Raw genomic sequence first — 19,274 nt, forward strand, 5'->3', positions numbered from 1 at the left:
ATGGCGTTGTGCATGATTTTAGCATGATATGGGCTATACGGGGATATTTGACTGCTTCAGGTACCCCAATATCTCATTCCAGGCAAGTAAAAGAGCTAATTGAGGCTATACAACTCCCTGCTCAGGTAGCAGATGTTAAGTGTCAAGCTCACACCTCATGAAATGATCCTGTGTCATTGGGTAATAAAAGAGCAGATGAAACTGCCAGAATGGCAGCTGTTGTGAATCACACAACTTGACAAATTAATATTTTTCAGACTATCAATCAGCAAAAGCTGATAGGAGTACAGAAGGTGTGCTCTGCACAGCAACGTGCCATGTAGAGGATGAAGGGATGTAAGCAAGAGGCTGATGGTCTGTGGAGAGATGGCCAGGGTAGACCAGTGGCTCCAAAATCCCTCTTCCCAGCACTGGCAGAAGCTGCCCATGGGATGACCCATGTAGGGAGAGAGGGAATGTGTAAATTGATTGGGAGCTACTGGTATGCACCTGGATTTTCATCTTGTGCAGAAAGTAAGGCCTGGTCATGTCTCATCTCTTTGAGAATGAATCCTGGAAAATCTATTCCCACAGAACCATCTCATATTCCACCCTCCACTGGTCCGTTTCAGAGATTGCAGATTGATTTTATTCAAATGCCTAAAGTAAGAAATTTTCAATATGTCTTAACAATAACTGATATGTTCTCTGGGTGGGTAGAAGCATTTCCCGCTGTTTCACGTACTGCATCATTCACAGCAAAAAAATTGGTACAGGAATTTGTTTCCAGATATGGTATCCCATGTGTTATTGAAAGTGACAGAGGAACACATTTTACAGGGAAGGTATTCCAAGCAATGTGTCAATATATGGGTATAAAAAGTAGCTTGCACTCACCGTGTCAACCCCAGGTGTCTGGGCAAATTGAAAGAGTTATTAAGGCTATCAAAAACAAGTTAGATAAGATGGGTGTGGAGACTGCCATGAGTTGGCTGGAGGCTTTACCTCTGCTTTTGTATAGCATCCGCACCACTCCAAAATGGCCACTTAATTTGTCATCTTATGAAATACTTTTTGGGAAATTGTCTAACATCATTGTAAGTTCAGCAGCAGACTAGTCATTATCATATGATTTAACTATGGAATATGTTATACAGTTCTCACAGCATCTGAAGACTATACAAGAAAAGCAAGGAAAGCTTATGAAAGGACTCCCAGAGTACCTAGTAATGAAGTCCAGCCTGGAGACTATTTAATGGCGAGAAATTTCTTACATTCTGGTTGTCTCCTAGATCGATGGCAAGGCCTGTTCCTGGTTCTGCTAACCACCTCGATGTCCTTAAGAGTGGCTGAAAAAGACAATTGGATTCACGCATCACACTGCAAGAAGGTTTCCGACCCGGCAGTGAAGTAAGTTAAAGCAAAAGGAGACACCGATAAAGACCTTGACTGTGATTTAAATTTAACAAACTTATTTGATGATGGGCCTGAACAAAGCCATAGTTCAGACAAAGATGGGGTTCACGGAATCAGGAAATATCCTCAGTGATGTTTCTGTGGGTTGTGGACTGAAAAAAAAGATGGCTTATGGTGATCAAATCTCTGTGTATCCATTGATTGAGACAGTTATTTTTGTTGCATTTTTTATTTTTTATTTTTTTTAGGGAATGAGGGCTGCCTGGTGGCTGACGAGGATGGTGCAGAGAGTTATTCTAGGGGTACTGCCGGTGTCATAGTGGTAGACTCCACTCCTGTTGTGAAATCTATGATTATAAGGGATAGGGTACTAATAGTCATAAAAGATGCACACACTCAATTTACTACTGATATTCCCAGGTATAGATACGGATCAGAGGATGGTCAAAAGACAGAGGTAAAAATTCTTAAATTGGTTGAAAGGAAAATGCATAAAGGTAACAAATAACAAATTACAGGTAATTAAAAATGGAAGGGAAAAAGTGTTATTTGTCTCCAATTCCAAGGTGTATATGTGAATATTGTGGTCTAAATCCAGAAAAAAGGTATATACAATGGTGTAGAGACAGTACCTTTATATAAGCTAACACTTCCTCCCTGGACACCTATCATGAGTTGATAGGGAAAACAATAAGGTTAACTGATTGTTGGGTATGTAGTCACCTACCTTATCATTCAGGGAATGTTGGATTAATGGCTATCCCATTGCACTCAAATCAAACAACATTTAATTCACTATGTGGAACTCACACACTTGAACCTTATAAGGTTAATGGCTCCATGGGTTTAAAATTAACAAAGTATCAAAGGTATGACCAGGGCAATATCACATGTATTAACAAAACGGTATGGGAAGACGGAGCCAAAGGACCTATTTGGGAACCAGTGTGTGTAACACAATCTTACAAGAGGGACATTTTAAAACTAAACGTGATTTTGGAAAGGCTCTTTTGGAAATTATTAAATTCACAAAGCCTAATAATGAAGAATGTGTGAATGAAGTGGTGAAATGTGTAATGCCAGAAGGAGTTTTGGGGTACTATAAAACATGCAATCACCATACTGTGGAGTGTGCTCAGAAAAAAGAAGGTATAAATGGAAATAGTGCTCATTGTAATGTTCCTTATGATGCTTTTTCAAACATATTGTCTAACTGACCATGGACACTACCACAGGGGTTATATTACATGTGTGGACAAAGGGCTTATAAATTGTTACCTGTAAACTCCTTTGGAATATGTTTTATAGGAACATTATTACCAGATGTAGTGGTAATAAAACATGAGGACCTGAAAGAAACATATATGCTACAATCGCTCCCGGGAAAAGTAAAAATGGTAAAAAGAAAAATACAAGCAGTACATGAGAAATACAGACACCTTTTTACACTGTCTCAGGGTTACAAAGTTGGTTTAGGATTTGGTAACATAATAACATTTGGTACATGGGGAATATCTGTATATCAAAGAATGATACAGGAACTGGGAGATTTAATAAATGATATCACAGACATATATGACAGTACTTTTAGATTCGTGGGAAGAGAACTTCAAGCAATAAAAACGGAATTAATGCAATACAGAATGGTGTTGGATTATCTTACAGCTGCAACTTCAGGATATTGTGTGACATTACAGACAGTGTATGGGTTATAGTGAATTACAAATTCATCTAATGCGGAAGAAATAATAAAAGAAAGGTTAAATGAAATTACCCAGGTTAAAAATGAATTTGCTGAACAAAATAAACATGATGGTGTGGTTCCCGACAGTTGGTTCACCTGGTTAAATCCCAGCACATGGTTCACATGGGTTGGAAATTGGTTAAACAACATGATGCACACAATGGGAAGTTTAATATTTTTTGTCATGATAATGTTGTTGATTTTCTATATATTAGTGAAATGTTTCAAGAATATTTTCCAGTGTATTAAAAAGAGATCAGACGATGTAATTTATGAGAGATATGAACTTTCTTCAGAGGTTTGACGAAGTTCATGAGGATGGATCTGATAACACAGGAATATGTAGTTGTACATATTCCTTCAGCAAATCACTAATATATGCATGTTTATGTTTGTCTATCTTTTCCTATATTGCAATATAGAATATATAAAAAATGTTTGCGATAGTATTCAGTATTAGTTTAGTGTGAGAGGTGCAGCTGAGTCGCATTTATTGAATGGGCTCTGCTCTGGAGAGGATTGAGGCCTACCTTCCCCTGTCCAAAGTAAATAAATGTGTCTCTCTGTTGCACCAGGTATTTTATTTAATGTTTACTCCAAAGGTGTATTATATAATGTATTAAAAATATATACAGATTAGTGTTTATTTCTATGCAGCTGTGATTAACTGCGGATAAATGGATAAGTTAGAACTGATGAGGCAGCCATGTTTTTCTTTGGTTCAAGTAATAGACTTAAAACCTATAAGCATTTCTATGTTAGTTTCGGCTTGTGCAAAATAGCAGACAACAAGTCTCAGACTTTATAAATAAGAGTGCTTATCAAGATGGCCTTGGCCCATAAGAAGCAAGAATTAGTAGCTACAGTTGGACAGAACATGAAGATAATATATTATTTTATGGTTAGGATATTTTGACCAATTAAAACTTTAGCATGTATGAATACTAATTTAATTACTATTCGCCATTTTGAATATTAAGGAATTTCAACATATGCTGGTATAAAGTATGAGAGAGAGACGGGAGGGGGAGATACGCAGCTAGAATACAGGACTGGGAGCAGGTCTCAGGAGTCAAGGGTGCTAATACGTAGGTATAATCAAAGCTGTCTGGGTGTTGTCTTGTCTTGTAGGTCCATGCTAGGCATTGCAAATAGTCTCTGTATGCTGCTGCTGGAAAAATTTGCGTTTTTCTGTTGTAAGTCTGCATTAACAAAACTTCATGTATATTCAAGAAATTTTTAAGTAAAGCATTTTTCATTTATTTTAGAATCTGAATTGGTGTGTATTATTTATTTCCTTTTTATGATAAGTAAGGTTTTAAATACATATATAACAAATCGTGTTTTCAGGTCAAGATGAGCAAAGGATGCATGAAACCCTTTCCCAAAGTTGGCAGCTTCGATTCAGAGGTACTAAGTAAAGTTAGAGACAACATATGTTTAGTCAAATCTTTGAAGAAAAGAGTAAAGTATAATGATTGTTTAAAGCTGTGGCTGCACGAGGGAAACACGTGGGTAAATAGCACGCCTCAAAATGGTGCGCCGCAAAATAACGTGCACACGTGGCTAAGTAGCATGCTGCAAAACAGTGTACTCATGCCACAAAGCAGCACACCACAAGGTAGCGTACCCATGCTGCAAGATAGTGTTACTGCGCATAAAGAAGTGAGCGCATGCACACCTCCGCCGCCATATGCGGCCGCAGGTGAAAGTACAGCCGATACCAAAATAAAAAAATCATAACAAGTAACTTATACCCTGTTTTAAGTCACCTCAAGGAAAATGTTATTGTAGAAGATGATGAACCTATCATATTTTCAGCCATTGCACATGCTGTTAATATACTAGATGTTCCATAGAAAGGAAAGGCAGCGATCCAACCAGCAGGGGCAGCAGCTGAAATTTGGTGAGACTAGTGGAGACCGTAATAGGAGAGGTAACATCCATAGTACCAAATCAATAAGTCCAATTATTAATCCTCAACATAGTGATGTGGTAGGTTTACATCCTGTCTGTACAATTGCAGTTCCCAATGGGAAACTGGACAAAGATGGTATAATTCCCATAAGGAATGTAGCCATGCATTGTCCATGGATGAGAGCAGAATTGCATTCATATATGTCAGATTTCCCAGACCCCTGGAAAGAGTTAGCCAAATGCCAGAAATTTGTTAAAGATTTAGGTAATGCTCATGAGCCAACTAATAAAGAATGGCGAGTGGTGTTAAGGGCCTATCTCCCTTCCAATACTGATGTACAAAAGTTTATTAAGGATTGTGAATTGGAGGAGGATGAATCCTTAATGGATGAGGATAACTAGTTAACTATAAAACGTATAATCATGCAATTGGCTATATATTTTCCAGTGGTTTTGAACTGGAGTAAAATTTTCACTATTAAACAAAAAGATAGTGAATCTGCAGCAGATTATTTCACTAGAGTGCTGCTAACAATAACCCAGTACACAGGGATAGCAGATATTAAAGATGATGTACACCACAGGGAAAGAGTTGTTACGGTACTAATGGATGGTCTCAAAGATAATCTAAAAACCAGGGTGCAAACCACTCTATCTAAATGGAAAGGAATTACTGTAGATGCACTTAGAGAATCTGCCATAGAACATGATAAGAAAATTTCCAAAAGGAAAGAGGAACAGAGTGAGAAGTTAATGGCAGTGAGCATTCAGGCTTTAGAGGGATTAACTACACAGTCACATAACTACAACACTTATCAAGAATAAAGTTATACAGTAAGGTGTTATAATTGCAATAAAGAAGGACACTTAAAGAGGACTGTAATTGAGAAATTGGGGGCCACCTAAGAAGGGAACACCTAGGTACACTCAGAGAGGGCATCGCAAGATTCATAAAATTTCCAGTGCTTACCCGCTCACATAGTGACAGCAAATGCTCTGCTGGAGGATGATAGCCCGTGTTAGGGGTCAGGTCATACCTGTAGTCTACAGCCAGTCAGGTTAACTGAGAATACTAGAGAAGAACCTTCAATGACAGTTGATATATCTGGTACTAAACATACTTTTCATGTAGATACAGGGATGACCAGATTTGTGATAACTTCTCAATTTAATTTACAGGTTACCAACAAGACCATACCAGCAATGGGAGTAACCTGGAGAGTACAGCATTACCCTTTAACCAGATCTGCAGAGGTTACTATTGGGCCGCTGCAAACCGAGCATTCCTTTTTCTTGGCAGCGGCGGCTTTTACTAACCTGCTAGGAAGGGATTTGCTGTTTAAAATGGGATGTGTCATATACTGTACCCCTGACGGTATATTCCTAGATATACCGGAAAAGGTTGCACATGAGGTACAGAATATATTGAACACACCACAAAGATTAATGTTACACTCTGCCATTATAGAACAAAGTCCATCTCAGGTAAAAGAAATGTTATTGCAAATACCGGGTTCCCTGTGGACCAAAGATGGACAGGACACTGGGTTGATGGCAATTGTAGACCCTGTAATGGTTAACTTGAAGAGTGGTAGGCAGGCTCCAAAAATCCCTAAGTACCCATTAAAGCCTGAGGTGGAGCTAGGGGTGTATCCCATAATTGCAAGGTTATTACAACAAGGGCTTTTAATTCATACAGCTAGTCCAGCCAACAATCCCATTTTTCCAGTGAAGAAGACTGGGGTTAGGGGCTATAGATTAGTACAGGATCTTAGGGGGTTAACAAAGTTGTTGAAAGCCAACTCCCTGTAGTGCCCAATCCAGCTGTCATCCTCATGCAGATTCCACCATCTGCTACTCATTTTTCTGTCATTGATTTATGTTTTGCTTTCTTCTTTGTTCCTCTACACCCTGACTGTCAATATCTATTTGCATTTTCCTACAGAGGGGTACTGTATACATGGACATGATTGCACCAGTATTTTCTCTCAGGCTTTACACGACTTTTTGCAATCTTTCCAACCAAGCAATGGGTCTGTCCTCATTCAATAAGTAGATGATTTGTTGTTGTGCTCTGATTCATTTATGTCATGTTTAAATGATACTAAACTGTTGTTTATTCACCTTTCACAAACAGGACACAAGGTTCCAAAGGACAAATTATAGCCATGCCAGACTAAGGACAAATACTTGGGACACTGTCTAACCCAGGAGCTAAGACACTTGAAAACAGACAGAATTCAGGCCATACAGAACATGACACTGCCACAAAACCAGCAGCAAATGTGTACCTTCTTGGGCATGTGTGGATGCTGCAGGACATGGATCCCAGGTTTTTCTATTTTGGCATTACCAATGCAGGACTTAGCTTTATCCTCAAAACCCGACCATGTCATACACACTGAGGAGACAGAGAAGGCTTTCCTTAACCTTAAAGATAGTCTGACTAGAGCACCTGTCTTGGGAATACCAGATTATGAAAAATCATTTGAGTTATATTGTACGAAAGCTGATGGCTGCGCAGCAGGTGTCCTCATACAGAAACATGGTGATGCCAGCAGACCTGTAGCATACTACCATACACAATTGGACACTGTGGCAAGATTACTCCCTACGTGTTTAAGAAGTGTAGCTGCAACTGCTCTTCTGGTAAATAAGAGTGAGTACGTAGAATTAGGGCATGATACAACTGTCTACACACTGCATGCAGTATCTGCTGTGTTAAATTCTGCCAAAACCAGACATGAATCTTCAGCAAGGTTCACAAAATGGGAACTAGCTCTGATGGCACCTGCAAATATTACCATTAAATGGTGCAATACGTTAAATCCAGCAACATACTTACCATATGTGTCTCGAGATGCACAAAGGGTGGAAGGAGGTGAGTTTCTGGCTGAAGGTGAGTTTTGCAGGTATGCTGATACACACGATTGTATGGAATATTTGAATCAGAACTTTACTGCAAGACCAGACATATATGTGACACACCATTAGAAGATGTAGATTTGACATTCTATACAGATGGGAGTTGTCAAAGACAGACAGACACAGGAGAATTATGCTGTTGTAAATTATGATGATGTTGTAGAAGCTGAACTACTTGGTCCACCTCACTCAGAACAGGTGGCTGAACTGGTGGCATTAAGGAGAGCATGTGAGTTGGCAGAAAGTAAAATAAGCTAACATATACACTGATTCTAGCTATGCCTTGGGGCTCCTTGGTGTCTTAGGAACTTTATGACAGCAGCAGGCACACCAGTAGCACATTCACAACACATAAAAGGACATCTGACAGCAATTCAGTTACCAAAGGCAGTAGCTGTCATCAAATGCAAAGCCTACACATTCGAAGAAGACCTGATGTCCATGGGCAAGAACAGAGCAGATGAAGCTGCCAAATGGGCAGCAGGGTTACACATAAATATACCAACTAACAAAGTGATTGTCTTCCAGACAATAGACAAACAGAAATTAATTGAAATGCAAGATATGTGTTCCCTTCAGGAAAAGGCGGTCTGGAGATCGAATGGATGTGGCCAGGAGTCCTCAGGACTCTGGAGAGATGGACAAGGTAGGCCTATTTCTCCCAGGGCATACTACCCAAGCTTGGCTGAGGCAGCGCATGGTCTGACTCACCTGGGAAAAGAATGTATGTGCAAGTTAGTCAGACCATATTGGGGTGCATCAGGCTTTTCTTCTCAAGCTGGAAAGAAAGTAATGTCCTGTCTGACTTGTTTGAGGATAAATGTCGGGAAGACAATACCAAATGAGCCATCTCATATCCTTCTGACAGATGGTCCTTTTCAGGTAATACAAATTCACTTCATTCAATTACCACCTTTCAGGAATCTCAAGTATGTATTAGTTTGAACTGATGTATTTTCTAATTGGGTAGAGGCATATCCAGCTGCCACTAATACTGCTCTTTTTACTGCTAAGTAGATTGTCCAGGAGTTTGTCTGTTGATACGATATCCCTAGAATCATAGAAAGAGATAGGGGTACTCAATTCACTGGTGATGTTTTCCAGAACATGTGTAAGCTTATGGGAAGCAATAGTAGACTTCACACCCCCTACCTACCACAAGCCAGTGTGAAGGTGGAGAGAGTGAATGGTACTATTAAGAATAAACTGAGTAAGATCATGGCTAAAACTGGATTAGGATGGCCAGAAGCCTTACCGCTCATCCTCCATAGCATCAGAACCACTCCCAGATCTCCTCTTAATCTGTACCCATTTGAGATACTGTTTGGGAGGCAACCTCATTTGATTATAAGTCCACAGGATGATTTGAAGAGTAATAATGAGGTTACTATGCAATATATTATAAAAATGAATAAACAGCTGAAACAGCAGCAACAGAAATTGAAACTGTTGTCACATGAAATGCCAGAAACAAACTGTCATGATGCTGAACCTGGAGAATATGTTATGATCCAAAATTTCTTATGCTCAGGTTGTTTGACAGACCGGTGGTAAGGTCCTTACCAGGTTTTGATGACAAGTACCACATCGTTGAAGGTAGCAGAAAGGGATACCTGGGTCCATTCCACTCACTGCAGAAAGGTCAACCACCTGAAGGAGGTATCAAGCGAAGTCAAGACAGACAACATGGACCTGTTGATTTCGAGCCTGTTCCAGGAGAACTAAAGACTGCAGTGAAAACACTTGAGCCAGAGACGTGTACAGATTACTATTCCAGAAATGGAGTGGCAATCTGTTTCTGTTTCTTTTTCTTGTTCCAGGGTTCTTCTCATTCTTATTTGTTTCAGGATTTCCTATTTCTGTGATGGAGGACAGATGACAGAGAGGGAGGCTGATAGTGATGTTGATAGAGTGGAGTCAGAGGCGAGAGAGAACAATAGAATGATCAGGGCAACCTATGGTCAAACTCAGTTCCGGGATTGTTAAGAGATCTGTTAGCCATGGAACTCGGAGACAGTGTGAGGGGCTATTGTCTGAGGAATATTGTATCTGTGAGTACTGTGGATCACTAGACAATGAGAAATGCATCTGCAGATGCCAGTCACCGTATTTGGGCAGGCATCCTCTAGAGGATTACCATTCATTAGTGGTAAGGTCTTAAACCAGACTGAATGTTGGGTGTGCACTCACATGCCTCAGGGACAACATAATGTAGGATTATTACCATTCCCAGTAATTTTCTATGAGGTCCTTGAATTACGGGGAGGGAGCTCCATAGATGGGAATTATAACATTACCAGGTGCCCTAGTTTAAACCTGCGCCAATACTCCATAGATCGGTCTTAACATTTCATACATAGATAGACTTTAGAATTTGGAAGCAGACTTATTGGATCAGACAATGGCTCGCCACACCATTAGTGATGAACACCAGAGATGAGGACATGGGAACAAACTGAATGTGGTATCTATTGGAAAAGTTCCTATAGGTTATTGTAAAAATGTTATTCAGGCTGAAATGTGTCTTGAACAGATGATGACAATAGGCATAGGTAGTTTTGTTAAGACTTTAGGTGATAATGTGCAGTATTGTAATATACCATATGTCCTCCCAGATAATGTATACCATGTTGTAGAAAACAGGCATATTCTTGGTTATCTATGAGTTCCAAGGGTTTATGTTTATAGGTACATTGGTCCCAGAGGTAATGACTCTTACAAATGATAAAATGATTGGTATCCATAAAACCGCACCACCCCCATACATTCACATGCAGTATGAACATCGTGACAAAATAAATATGATCCCTGGTGAATAACATATAACAATGCAGTTCATTAGTGAAACAACTGGCTTCCAAATTTTGGTAGCATCACTCGAAGAACTTTAAATTTTAGATACATCCAAGACCTGGCTAAATTAATAGACAACATCACCGAGATGTATAATGACACTTTCAGATATATGGGCAAGGAGCTACAGGCTTATAAAAAGGAATTGGTACAACATAGGCTAGTGTTAAACTACCTGACAGCTATTACTGGTGGATATTGTGTGAATTTGGCCACCCAATTTGGTGCCAAGTGTTGCACATATATCACCAATAATACTAATGACCCCAAAGAGGTGATTGACTGGAGAATGGATGAAATCCTACAACTGAAATGAGAATTTCACAAGGACCATAATACCTCCTTGTACGAGACTGAGGTAAAGGTAGAGGAATGGTTCTCATGGCTAAACCCTGTAAAATGGTTCTCCGGTCTAGGGCAGTGGGTCCAGGAAATGATTGCTAGTGTAGGAAGCTCCTTATTCTTATACTTGTTGTCATTTTAGTAATTGCTTTATGTGTCAGATGTGTTCCTACTGTATTGAAGTGTGGAAAATGTTCCACCAAGGTAAACCGTGAAAATGAAATCCTTATGGTGGTGAGTGGTGGTGTTATAGGTATTAAGGTTTATGAAGAACTGCATCACAATCCTGAAATTGAATGTACCATCAGATAATAACATGTGAATAGGCTTGGTCATGTATAATAAAATATATTGTAAATTTTCTGTTAAACATCATAGATAATGTAGTCTCAATTCCCTCAAACTTCCCATATAGGTTCGATGAGGTCCCACATTTACCAATGGTCCCCTATAGATCCACTGAGTGTGTATAAGGGTTGTTTTACCCTTTCCTGAGGCACACTACTGACAGCTCAATGACCAAATTGTGTCATACCGTTTAGAACATTGAATAATAATTTACTATGCATGACTAAGTAGGTTAAGAATAGAATGTGACAGTTTTAAGTTTGCTATCAAACGGTGGACTGTAAAAGTCAAATAATTGGATATGATCACTGTACAATTGTTATCTGATGATATAGTCGTCTATGGTCTGATTACGTATTACAAGGATGCTACTTTGTGTCGGTGCAATCCAATGCGCTAAAATGCGTATTCACAACACACATACACTGACGCACATAATGCACATACACATATATATATATATATATATATATATATATACACACACACACTCATATGAATATTCACATACGATATACATGGATGCTCACCTGTATATATTCACGTACAGACACATAGACGCACATTTGCTATTTGAATACACAGATGCACATATGCGAATGCATACATATAAAATGGTTCCCACACATTATAGTTAATAACCAGAGTTATTAAAGGTATTTGTTAGCTAATAATTATGATGTGAGATGTACTTAAAAGAGATCTAGTTCAGAATACAGTGGACATGTCATGTTTGGTATCATACTAAATCCCTATTTATTTGCAGACATCCATTTCTATCAGCAAATAAGTCGCATCATGCATCCACTAGTTATGGATGATAGGGGGTTATTGAATAGAATGTTATTACTTGAATGCAGTGTTGTAGCCAGTTTTAACCAGTTAATTGGTGGGAAGCTACACAATGTGACTGTTGGAAGATTGAGCCATACCCCTGATGACACCGTATGAACTGACCAATGACCAGATTGAATATAAGCAAGAACCAATTTGAACCTGTCAATTTGTCCCTTTGTTATCTCTGAAATCTATAAGGTATATAGGCTGTGTCGTGACCTCAGTGTACACACATCTTCTTGCGACCACAGACTTCTGGATTGATGACTGTATACTTGGACCAGTGTGCATGCGTATGTATCCGGCTGTACTATTTTCATTGCTTTTTACTCTTATTGTTAAATCTTACATCATGTTATCCCTTTGACATAAATAACTTTTTGTGCTTTGGAACCACACGATTGGACTGGAAAGCAATTCTTTTTTAAGCAACTTGCATTACTAAATAGCAACTTATAGGAATCAATATGCCCACCAGATAATGCAGAGAAAAATGTAAAAATTGTAACAGTGACCGCCAAATAATGCAAAGAGTGCCGCAGTGACCACCAGATAATGTAGAGACCATAATTGACCCAGATACAAATAACATGAATATACCCCTTACACACACAAATACAATAATAATACCCACGCACACACATTAATAAATCATCCCCAGCACAGACATTATTAACCTCCCCTCCCCAATTAAAGAACAAAACCACCCAATCTCATTGCATAAGCATACCATCCCCCTAGACAATATTTAAAAATGTTCACCCCTCCTTTAGCACTTAACTTCCATATGGAGGAAGTGACCTTCCAGAAGGAGGAAGTGACAGTCTGGTCCCTCCAGGATACAGGAAAATAATTTAATAACAGCATAGAGTAAACTGGAAAAGGGGCAGATACTTGGGCAAGGGGGTGGGGTCTTGGCAAGGGACAAGATGGAGTAGTTAAATAAAGTCAGACAGGGTATATGGATGGGCGGGGTCTCAGGTGAGGGGTGGGGTCTTAACCAGGGGTGAATAGAATATTCAGACAGGGTAGATGAGGATGCCAGGACCCTGTGTGAGGAATGGGGTCTTGACTAAGGACAAGGGGTGAGCATATTCAATAGAATAGAGAAGTCACAGACAGGAGGGGGCGGAGACTCATGGTGAGGGGACAGAACAGTCTGGGACAGTCGAAGGAGAAATAGTCCATAGAACAGAAGAGGGACCAGCTGTGATAGGTAGATGGTAGGAAGGGGTGGAGACTCAGGCTCTCAGGCAGGGAGAGAGGGATCCCTGAAAAAGAACAGGCAGCCATTCAGAGAAGAGGACTAGAGAAGTCACTAGTACAGTACAGTCACCTCACCTGGCACTCTGTGATCAGCAGGGGGAGAGACTGTTTGAGGAGTCTCTCATGCTCAGCTGTGCTTCTCTGTGGTAGGCTGCTGCTGCCTGTCATACAGTGTGATGGGGCAGCAGCAGCAGCCAGCATAGTAGCAGTAACAACTAGCTCAGCAGCAGCTGCAAGGAGAGCACCTCTACTGCCTGGTGCCTCCCTGCATTACAGGATCTGCTGAGTGGGTTGTGCCAGCCCTGCCTGACACTTATGTGGGCCAATTGCAAGATTTTCGAAGAGTCTTACGATGAATTGTGTAGAAATTGTGTATTTTTGGATTAGGATACTATCTGATGCACGCTCCTGCATCTCCTAAAACAGATCGTATGATCAGATGTGCAGCCCATATTATCCATCATATCGTGTGTAGATCGTACCATTTATTTTGTGCATGTGATGCATCGTGCTTGCTATCATGTAATTTCAATGACTTTTCCCTGGTGAGCGCGATCCACACGATCGATCGTACGACAGATCGTGTGCAATGAAAAACAACAAATCATGCTGCCGGGACTACCAGGGAGCTTCGGGGAATCGTATGTGAATCTTATCTGAAGCTTGTCATGCAGGTGTATGGCCAGCATAAGGAAACATTACCTGGCTGACTAATCAGCATCAGGATCACCTTCCCCCGAATCTCAGAACCTTTATGCATCACACAGACCCACACTAATTAGGCCTACTGTATGTAGTGCAGCTATGTTTTAAAGGTATCCAGCCTCTTTGTTCCAAGTAATGAGTCCTGTTCTTTATAGCAGAACAGGGCAAAGAACCATCTTTGCCACAATACATATTATTGCATTATTACATTATACAGAGACACTATTAGAATTTAAGTTAAAAGAGAAAGCTTACCCTGATATTAGTAGATAACTTTTCATTGTACACAATGTGCCCCCATACTCTTTTATGGGGTACATTCCAGATAATTTATGGATAAAATAAATAGTTAAAATATAACTTTTATTATAGCAAAGTTAAAAACAGTCTATAGTGTAGCACTGCAGTCGATGTGAATCAGAGAACATTGATAATTGATTGGGGAAAAAAACCTTTAAATAAGTATAAACACTACTAGAATGATATCAATATTACCCATTATATAATAATAAATAGTGTTTAAGGATAAAAAAAGAGACAATAAAAATCAATATATATGTATGAACACAAAGTGAAAAACAATGATAATGTTACAAAAACATGTAAATATAAATAATAAGCTCAATTATATATAAAAACAAAAAGCAACACCACCAGCCTCTTATATCCTGCAGTAATCTGCTACAACAGAAACATAAATATCTCATGTGCGCTTTCAGTCTAAAAATACAGAATTAATTCCCAATTAGGTACAAATATAATCACTCAAAGATTATGAGTGGAAGGTATAATAGAGGAAAATAGTGCCTGTGCAATTAGGTATGATCTGATCTACTTTCTTTTTTTTCCCTGAGCATTGGACAAGGGAGGAGAGTCACAGCCACACAACCACAAGGAAATCAGAAAAAGAGACAGCATCTGCTGTTAGAACAAACCCCATGATCCGACTCTGATGCAGTAGGCAGTGCAGGGTGAGGTGAGTGGGGAAACTCTAATGAGAATGTCATGTAGCAGAGAAAGATCAAGTACATGTACTGTACATCGATCAATGTAGCATTAGGCTTGGTGGTGAGGGTCCCTCTGTGTGCGCAAAAGAACCCCTTGAAGAAGGTTTGAAGTATGTTTTCCATGGGCTTGTTGATGATTGGCTCAGTGTCTCCTCTCTCAATGAGGAAGTAAATAGTGGTGTCTGACCAATCGGAAATAAATATTGACTAAAAATCACAATTAGTCACTTAATTTTCCATGACTGGAGGGTTTCTGATATTTTGTGTTTCCTTTAACCAAAGCAAATTTTGTACTGTTTTTCTCTTAATATATATGCCTTCTTTAAGTAGCATTATGTAAGACATATCCTCTTTTGGCCATTATATAGGTAAAACAGAAGAAACTAAAAGAAGAAATACTTTCATTAAATAATCTAATTTTATAACTTTTGAACAGTTAGTGCAAATCTATTAATTCACTTGAAATCTGGAATATTATCTCTTTTGTTAAATATTTTGGCTGTAAATAGAAGCAATATATTTTTGTTTTCATTATCATGTTTTCATTTATATTATTTTATTTTTCTAAGTCCTATTTTGAGGAAACCTAAGTTTGTCTGATATGTCCCCAGTTTATTAGCTCTAAAGTATCCGGTATAAACAATGGGCTAAAAAGAGCTGCTTCTAATAAACCCATTTTACAGTACTTGAATTCATAAGTACTAGAAGGCTAGCCTGTACAGGTTGGTTGATTCTCGTGTTTATGACTAATTGCTTGAGTCTAAAAAATTAAAAATTTTCAGCATGTGAAACCTACATGCCATATATCAAAAAAACAGATATGGGGCGAGATGTAATAGTGTGTAAATTTTTGTGTGAGACAAACTCAGACCTCCTCTCACATTTAAAGGTCTGAATTTGTCTCAAAACTTACCAAATGTAATAGCCTGCGAACTTGTGAGTTTGAGGCAATTACATTATGCTAGTCCAGGTGACTTTTCTCCTATGAAAAATCTGACTTTTTAAATCAACTATCATTAAAAGGTCCGAGTTATACAGAAGCCTTCACAGTTCAATAAGCTCCATGAAGTCATTACAAATGACTGTTAGTCAGCCCAGGCCAGGGATCCCAGGGAAGGAGGAGACCCCCCAATAAAGGGGGACCACCTCACCTGGGCACCCCAGGTGTGGGCTGATATCCTAGGGCTATACCCGGCAACCCTGGCTGGTGGGTTTCAAGCTGATTGTGTTAAAGTGGTGTAAAAATTAGATTTAATAATATTGTCTTTTGTTGGAGAACTGCAGGGCCCAGCAAGCCTCCCCCGCATGCTGGTACTTGGAAAACCACAAGTGCGGGGATTTGAGGGCCCACTGGTACCTGTAGTTCACCTGCAAAATATAAATTAAAATAAAAACAAGACTCACACCGTGACAGTAAAATTTTATTAAAGCATACATGCACACTCACATTCACACTCATAATGTGACAATATTATTAAATCTATTTTTTGCACATCACTTTCATACACAATTAACCCTGCACCCTCCAGCCAGAGCTTTCATGGATTGCCTTGGTATATAAGTTCTTTATTGGGGGGTATCCACTTCCCCAGGGTTGGGGGATGGGCTGAATAGTGGTCAGGTGTAATGCTTTGGCCGGGGGAGCTGGGGAAAGGGTTCCCCTGTCTGTGGCATTACATCCCCACTAGAAAGAGTCTGGTGCTGGTTATGGAAAATACAAGGGACCCCACTAATTTTTTCCCCTGTATTTCCACAACCAGGCTCTGCAGAGCCTTGTACTGGTTCATAAAATACAGGGAACCCTACGCATTTTTTCCCCTTTGTTTTAAGAATCAGGAGAGGCTCAACAGAGCCTGGGGCTATTTTTGCTTGTGGAGAAGGGATGTACATGATTTTTTTTACTGTTTACTTTTTTACACACAGAAACACTCTATTACATTGCCCGAGTTCAAAGCTCACAATAACAAAACATCTGGATGAGTGTTTTGCCATTGTGAGTTGTGATGGTGTGAGAAACATGCACATTTGCATGTTCTCACACCCTATTACATAGGGTGAGTTCTGTAAATATGTGAATATAGCTCTGTACTCGCAATTTTTTATAACTCACACCCTGTTAAATCCGCCCATGGTTCTAACCAGCCTTAAAAAAATTAGGAATTTATGAGGTTGCTATGATTGTTTGCAACCTTAACTTTCACAACTTCTACATTTTTCATTTATGTCAATCATATAAACATGACAAATATAATCATATACTATATCACTAGTGAGATCACATATAATATTTCAATCATTATTATGTCACTGACCCAGCTCTAATGTACCAGGCCCAGATATTACTGTCCCTGCTCCCTCCCTCTGCATTCTTCCCTCTGCACTCCAAAATAGAATTTGTGGCAATGCTATCCCCAAACATAGTCTCACAGTACTTGCGCTGATTTGTACTAGTAGTCAGATAACCACTGATGTAATTTGGCCAGAAATTTAAATTTCTTCCTATGTTTAAACTTCAGTTTGGAAACTAAATGGTTCCTCTTTTAGCTTCAGTACTCCTGTCATGCTCAGGCTATGCTGACCATCTGCCAAAGTATTGGAAGATGTGGACCCAAGTTGGGAAAGTAACAAGAGGTGAGGGGCCTGGATAAATGACTTCCTCATCCACTAGTAGTGGATTTTGGCTAAACCTGACCAAAGGCGTGGAGTCTAACTTACTGTGAGGTGTTCACCAGTGACCCCTCCAAGAAGGATTTGGGCTTGAGCTGCACCCAGCAATAAGGTCATGGCCCTTTGGTCAGATATCCAGCAGAAGTGGGAAATGGAAGAACACTTTTACAGGGAAAGCAGAGGAAAATATACTGGAAGTTTGTACTGGGGTGATATATTAAGCAAGTAAGCACTGTGTTGATCCAAATGCAAGGCTGACATAGGAGAAAGGCACTAGGAGATTTTACTTGAAAGACATACTAAGTACATATGCTGTGGCTTCAGACACAGAACAGGCAGAGGAGAATGGTATTATGAGATGGTACTTGGATGATGTACTAGGTACACACACTGTGGCTTCAGACACAGAACTGGCACCAGAGAATGGTATGATGAGATGGTACTTGGATAATGTAATAAGGGCTTAATTCAGCCAGTGCATGCAAATCTGGCCAACCTACAGCAAGACATGCGATTGCATGGCATGGCATTTACATGCCCACTATGTCTTAGCGTGTGATCACAATGTGTATGCAGATGGCCACCAGCCTGTCTTAAGATGCCCACTTGTGCACTTCATCTCCAGGAAGTGTATGCAACCATCGGTAACATCGAGTACCATCGAATGCATACCCAGCACTTATGGTGGACCATACCATACTGCAAGCAATGCAAGCACTTTAGTGTAAAATTCAGCCAAGTGACATGTACAATGACACTGCCTCTTAATTATGCACACCTCAAAAACAGCATTAAGTCACTCAGGCATGCCTGCATTCGCACATTCACTCCCCCATTTCTAGTGGCCAGCCCCTGTCACCACCCACAAACGACTTCTCCTGTCACTCAATCAGCCGGGCTGTCTATGCACAGCCAGAGAACACTTCCCAATCACTCGTACTGGTTTGCGCACACACACTGTGATACGTACGCAAGCACAGAATGCAATCATCGGCTGACTGCATGCAAATGCAGCCTAGTGAATGGGTCTGAATCGGGCCCTAATTACACACACTGTGGCTTCAGATGCAGAACTGGAACAGGAGAATGGTATGATGAGATGGTACTTGAATGATGTACTAAGTACACACACTGTGACTTCAGATGCAGAACTGACACATGGAGAATGGTACAATGAGATGGTGCTTGGATATGTACTAAATACACATACTGTGGCTTTAGATGCCAAATTGGCACAGGAGAATGGTATGATGAGATGGTACTTGGAT

General features: G+C 39.8%; 1 protein-coding gene across 1 annotated transcript; it reads left to right on the forward strand.

The window, feature by feature from the left end:
• Window positions 1-326: 326 nt before the first annotated feature.
• Window positions 327-3,443, forward strand: LOC148543103 (uncharacterized). The gene is given in 3 exon segments (XM_088457417.1): window positions 327-720; window positions 1,644-1,762; window positions 2,616-3,443. Coding segments are annotated over 3 exon segments (1,341 nt in total).
• Window positions 3,444-19,274: the final 15,831 nt, after the last annotated feature.

Source organism: Taudactylus pleione, unplaced genomic scaffold, assembly GCF_031769625.1.
Source record: "Taudactylus pleione unplaced genomic scaffold, aTauple2 ptg000006l, whole genome shotgun sequence".
NCBI classification, from domain to species: domain Eukaryota; kingdom Metazoa; phylum Chordata; class Amphibia; order Anura; family Myobatrachidae; genus Taudactylus; species Taudactylus pleione.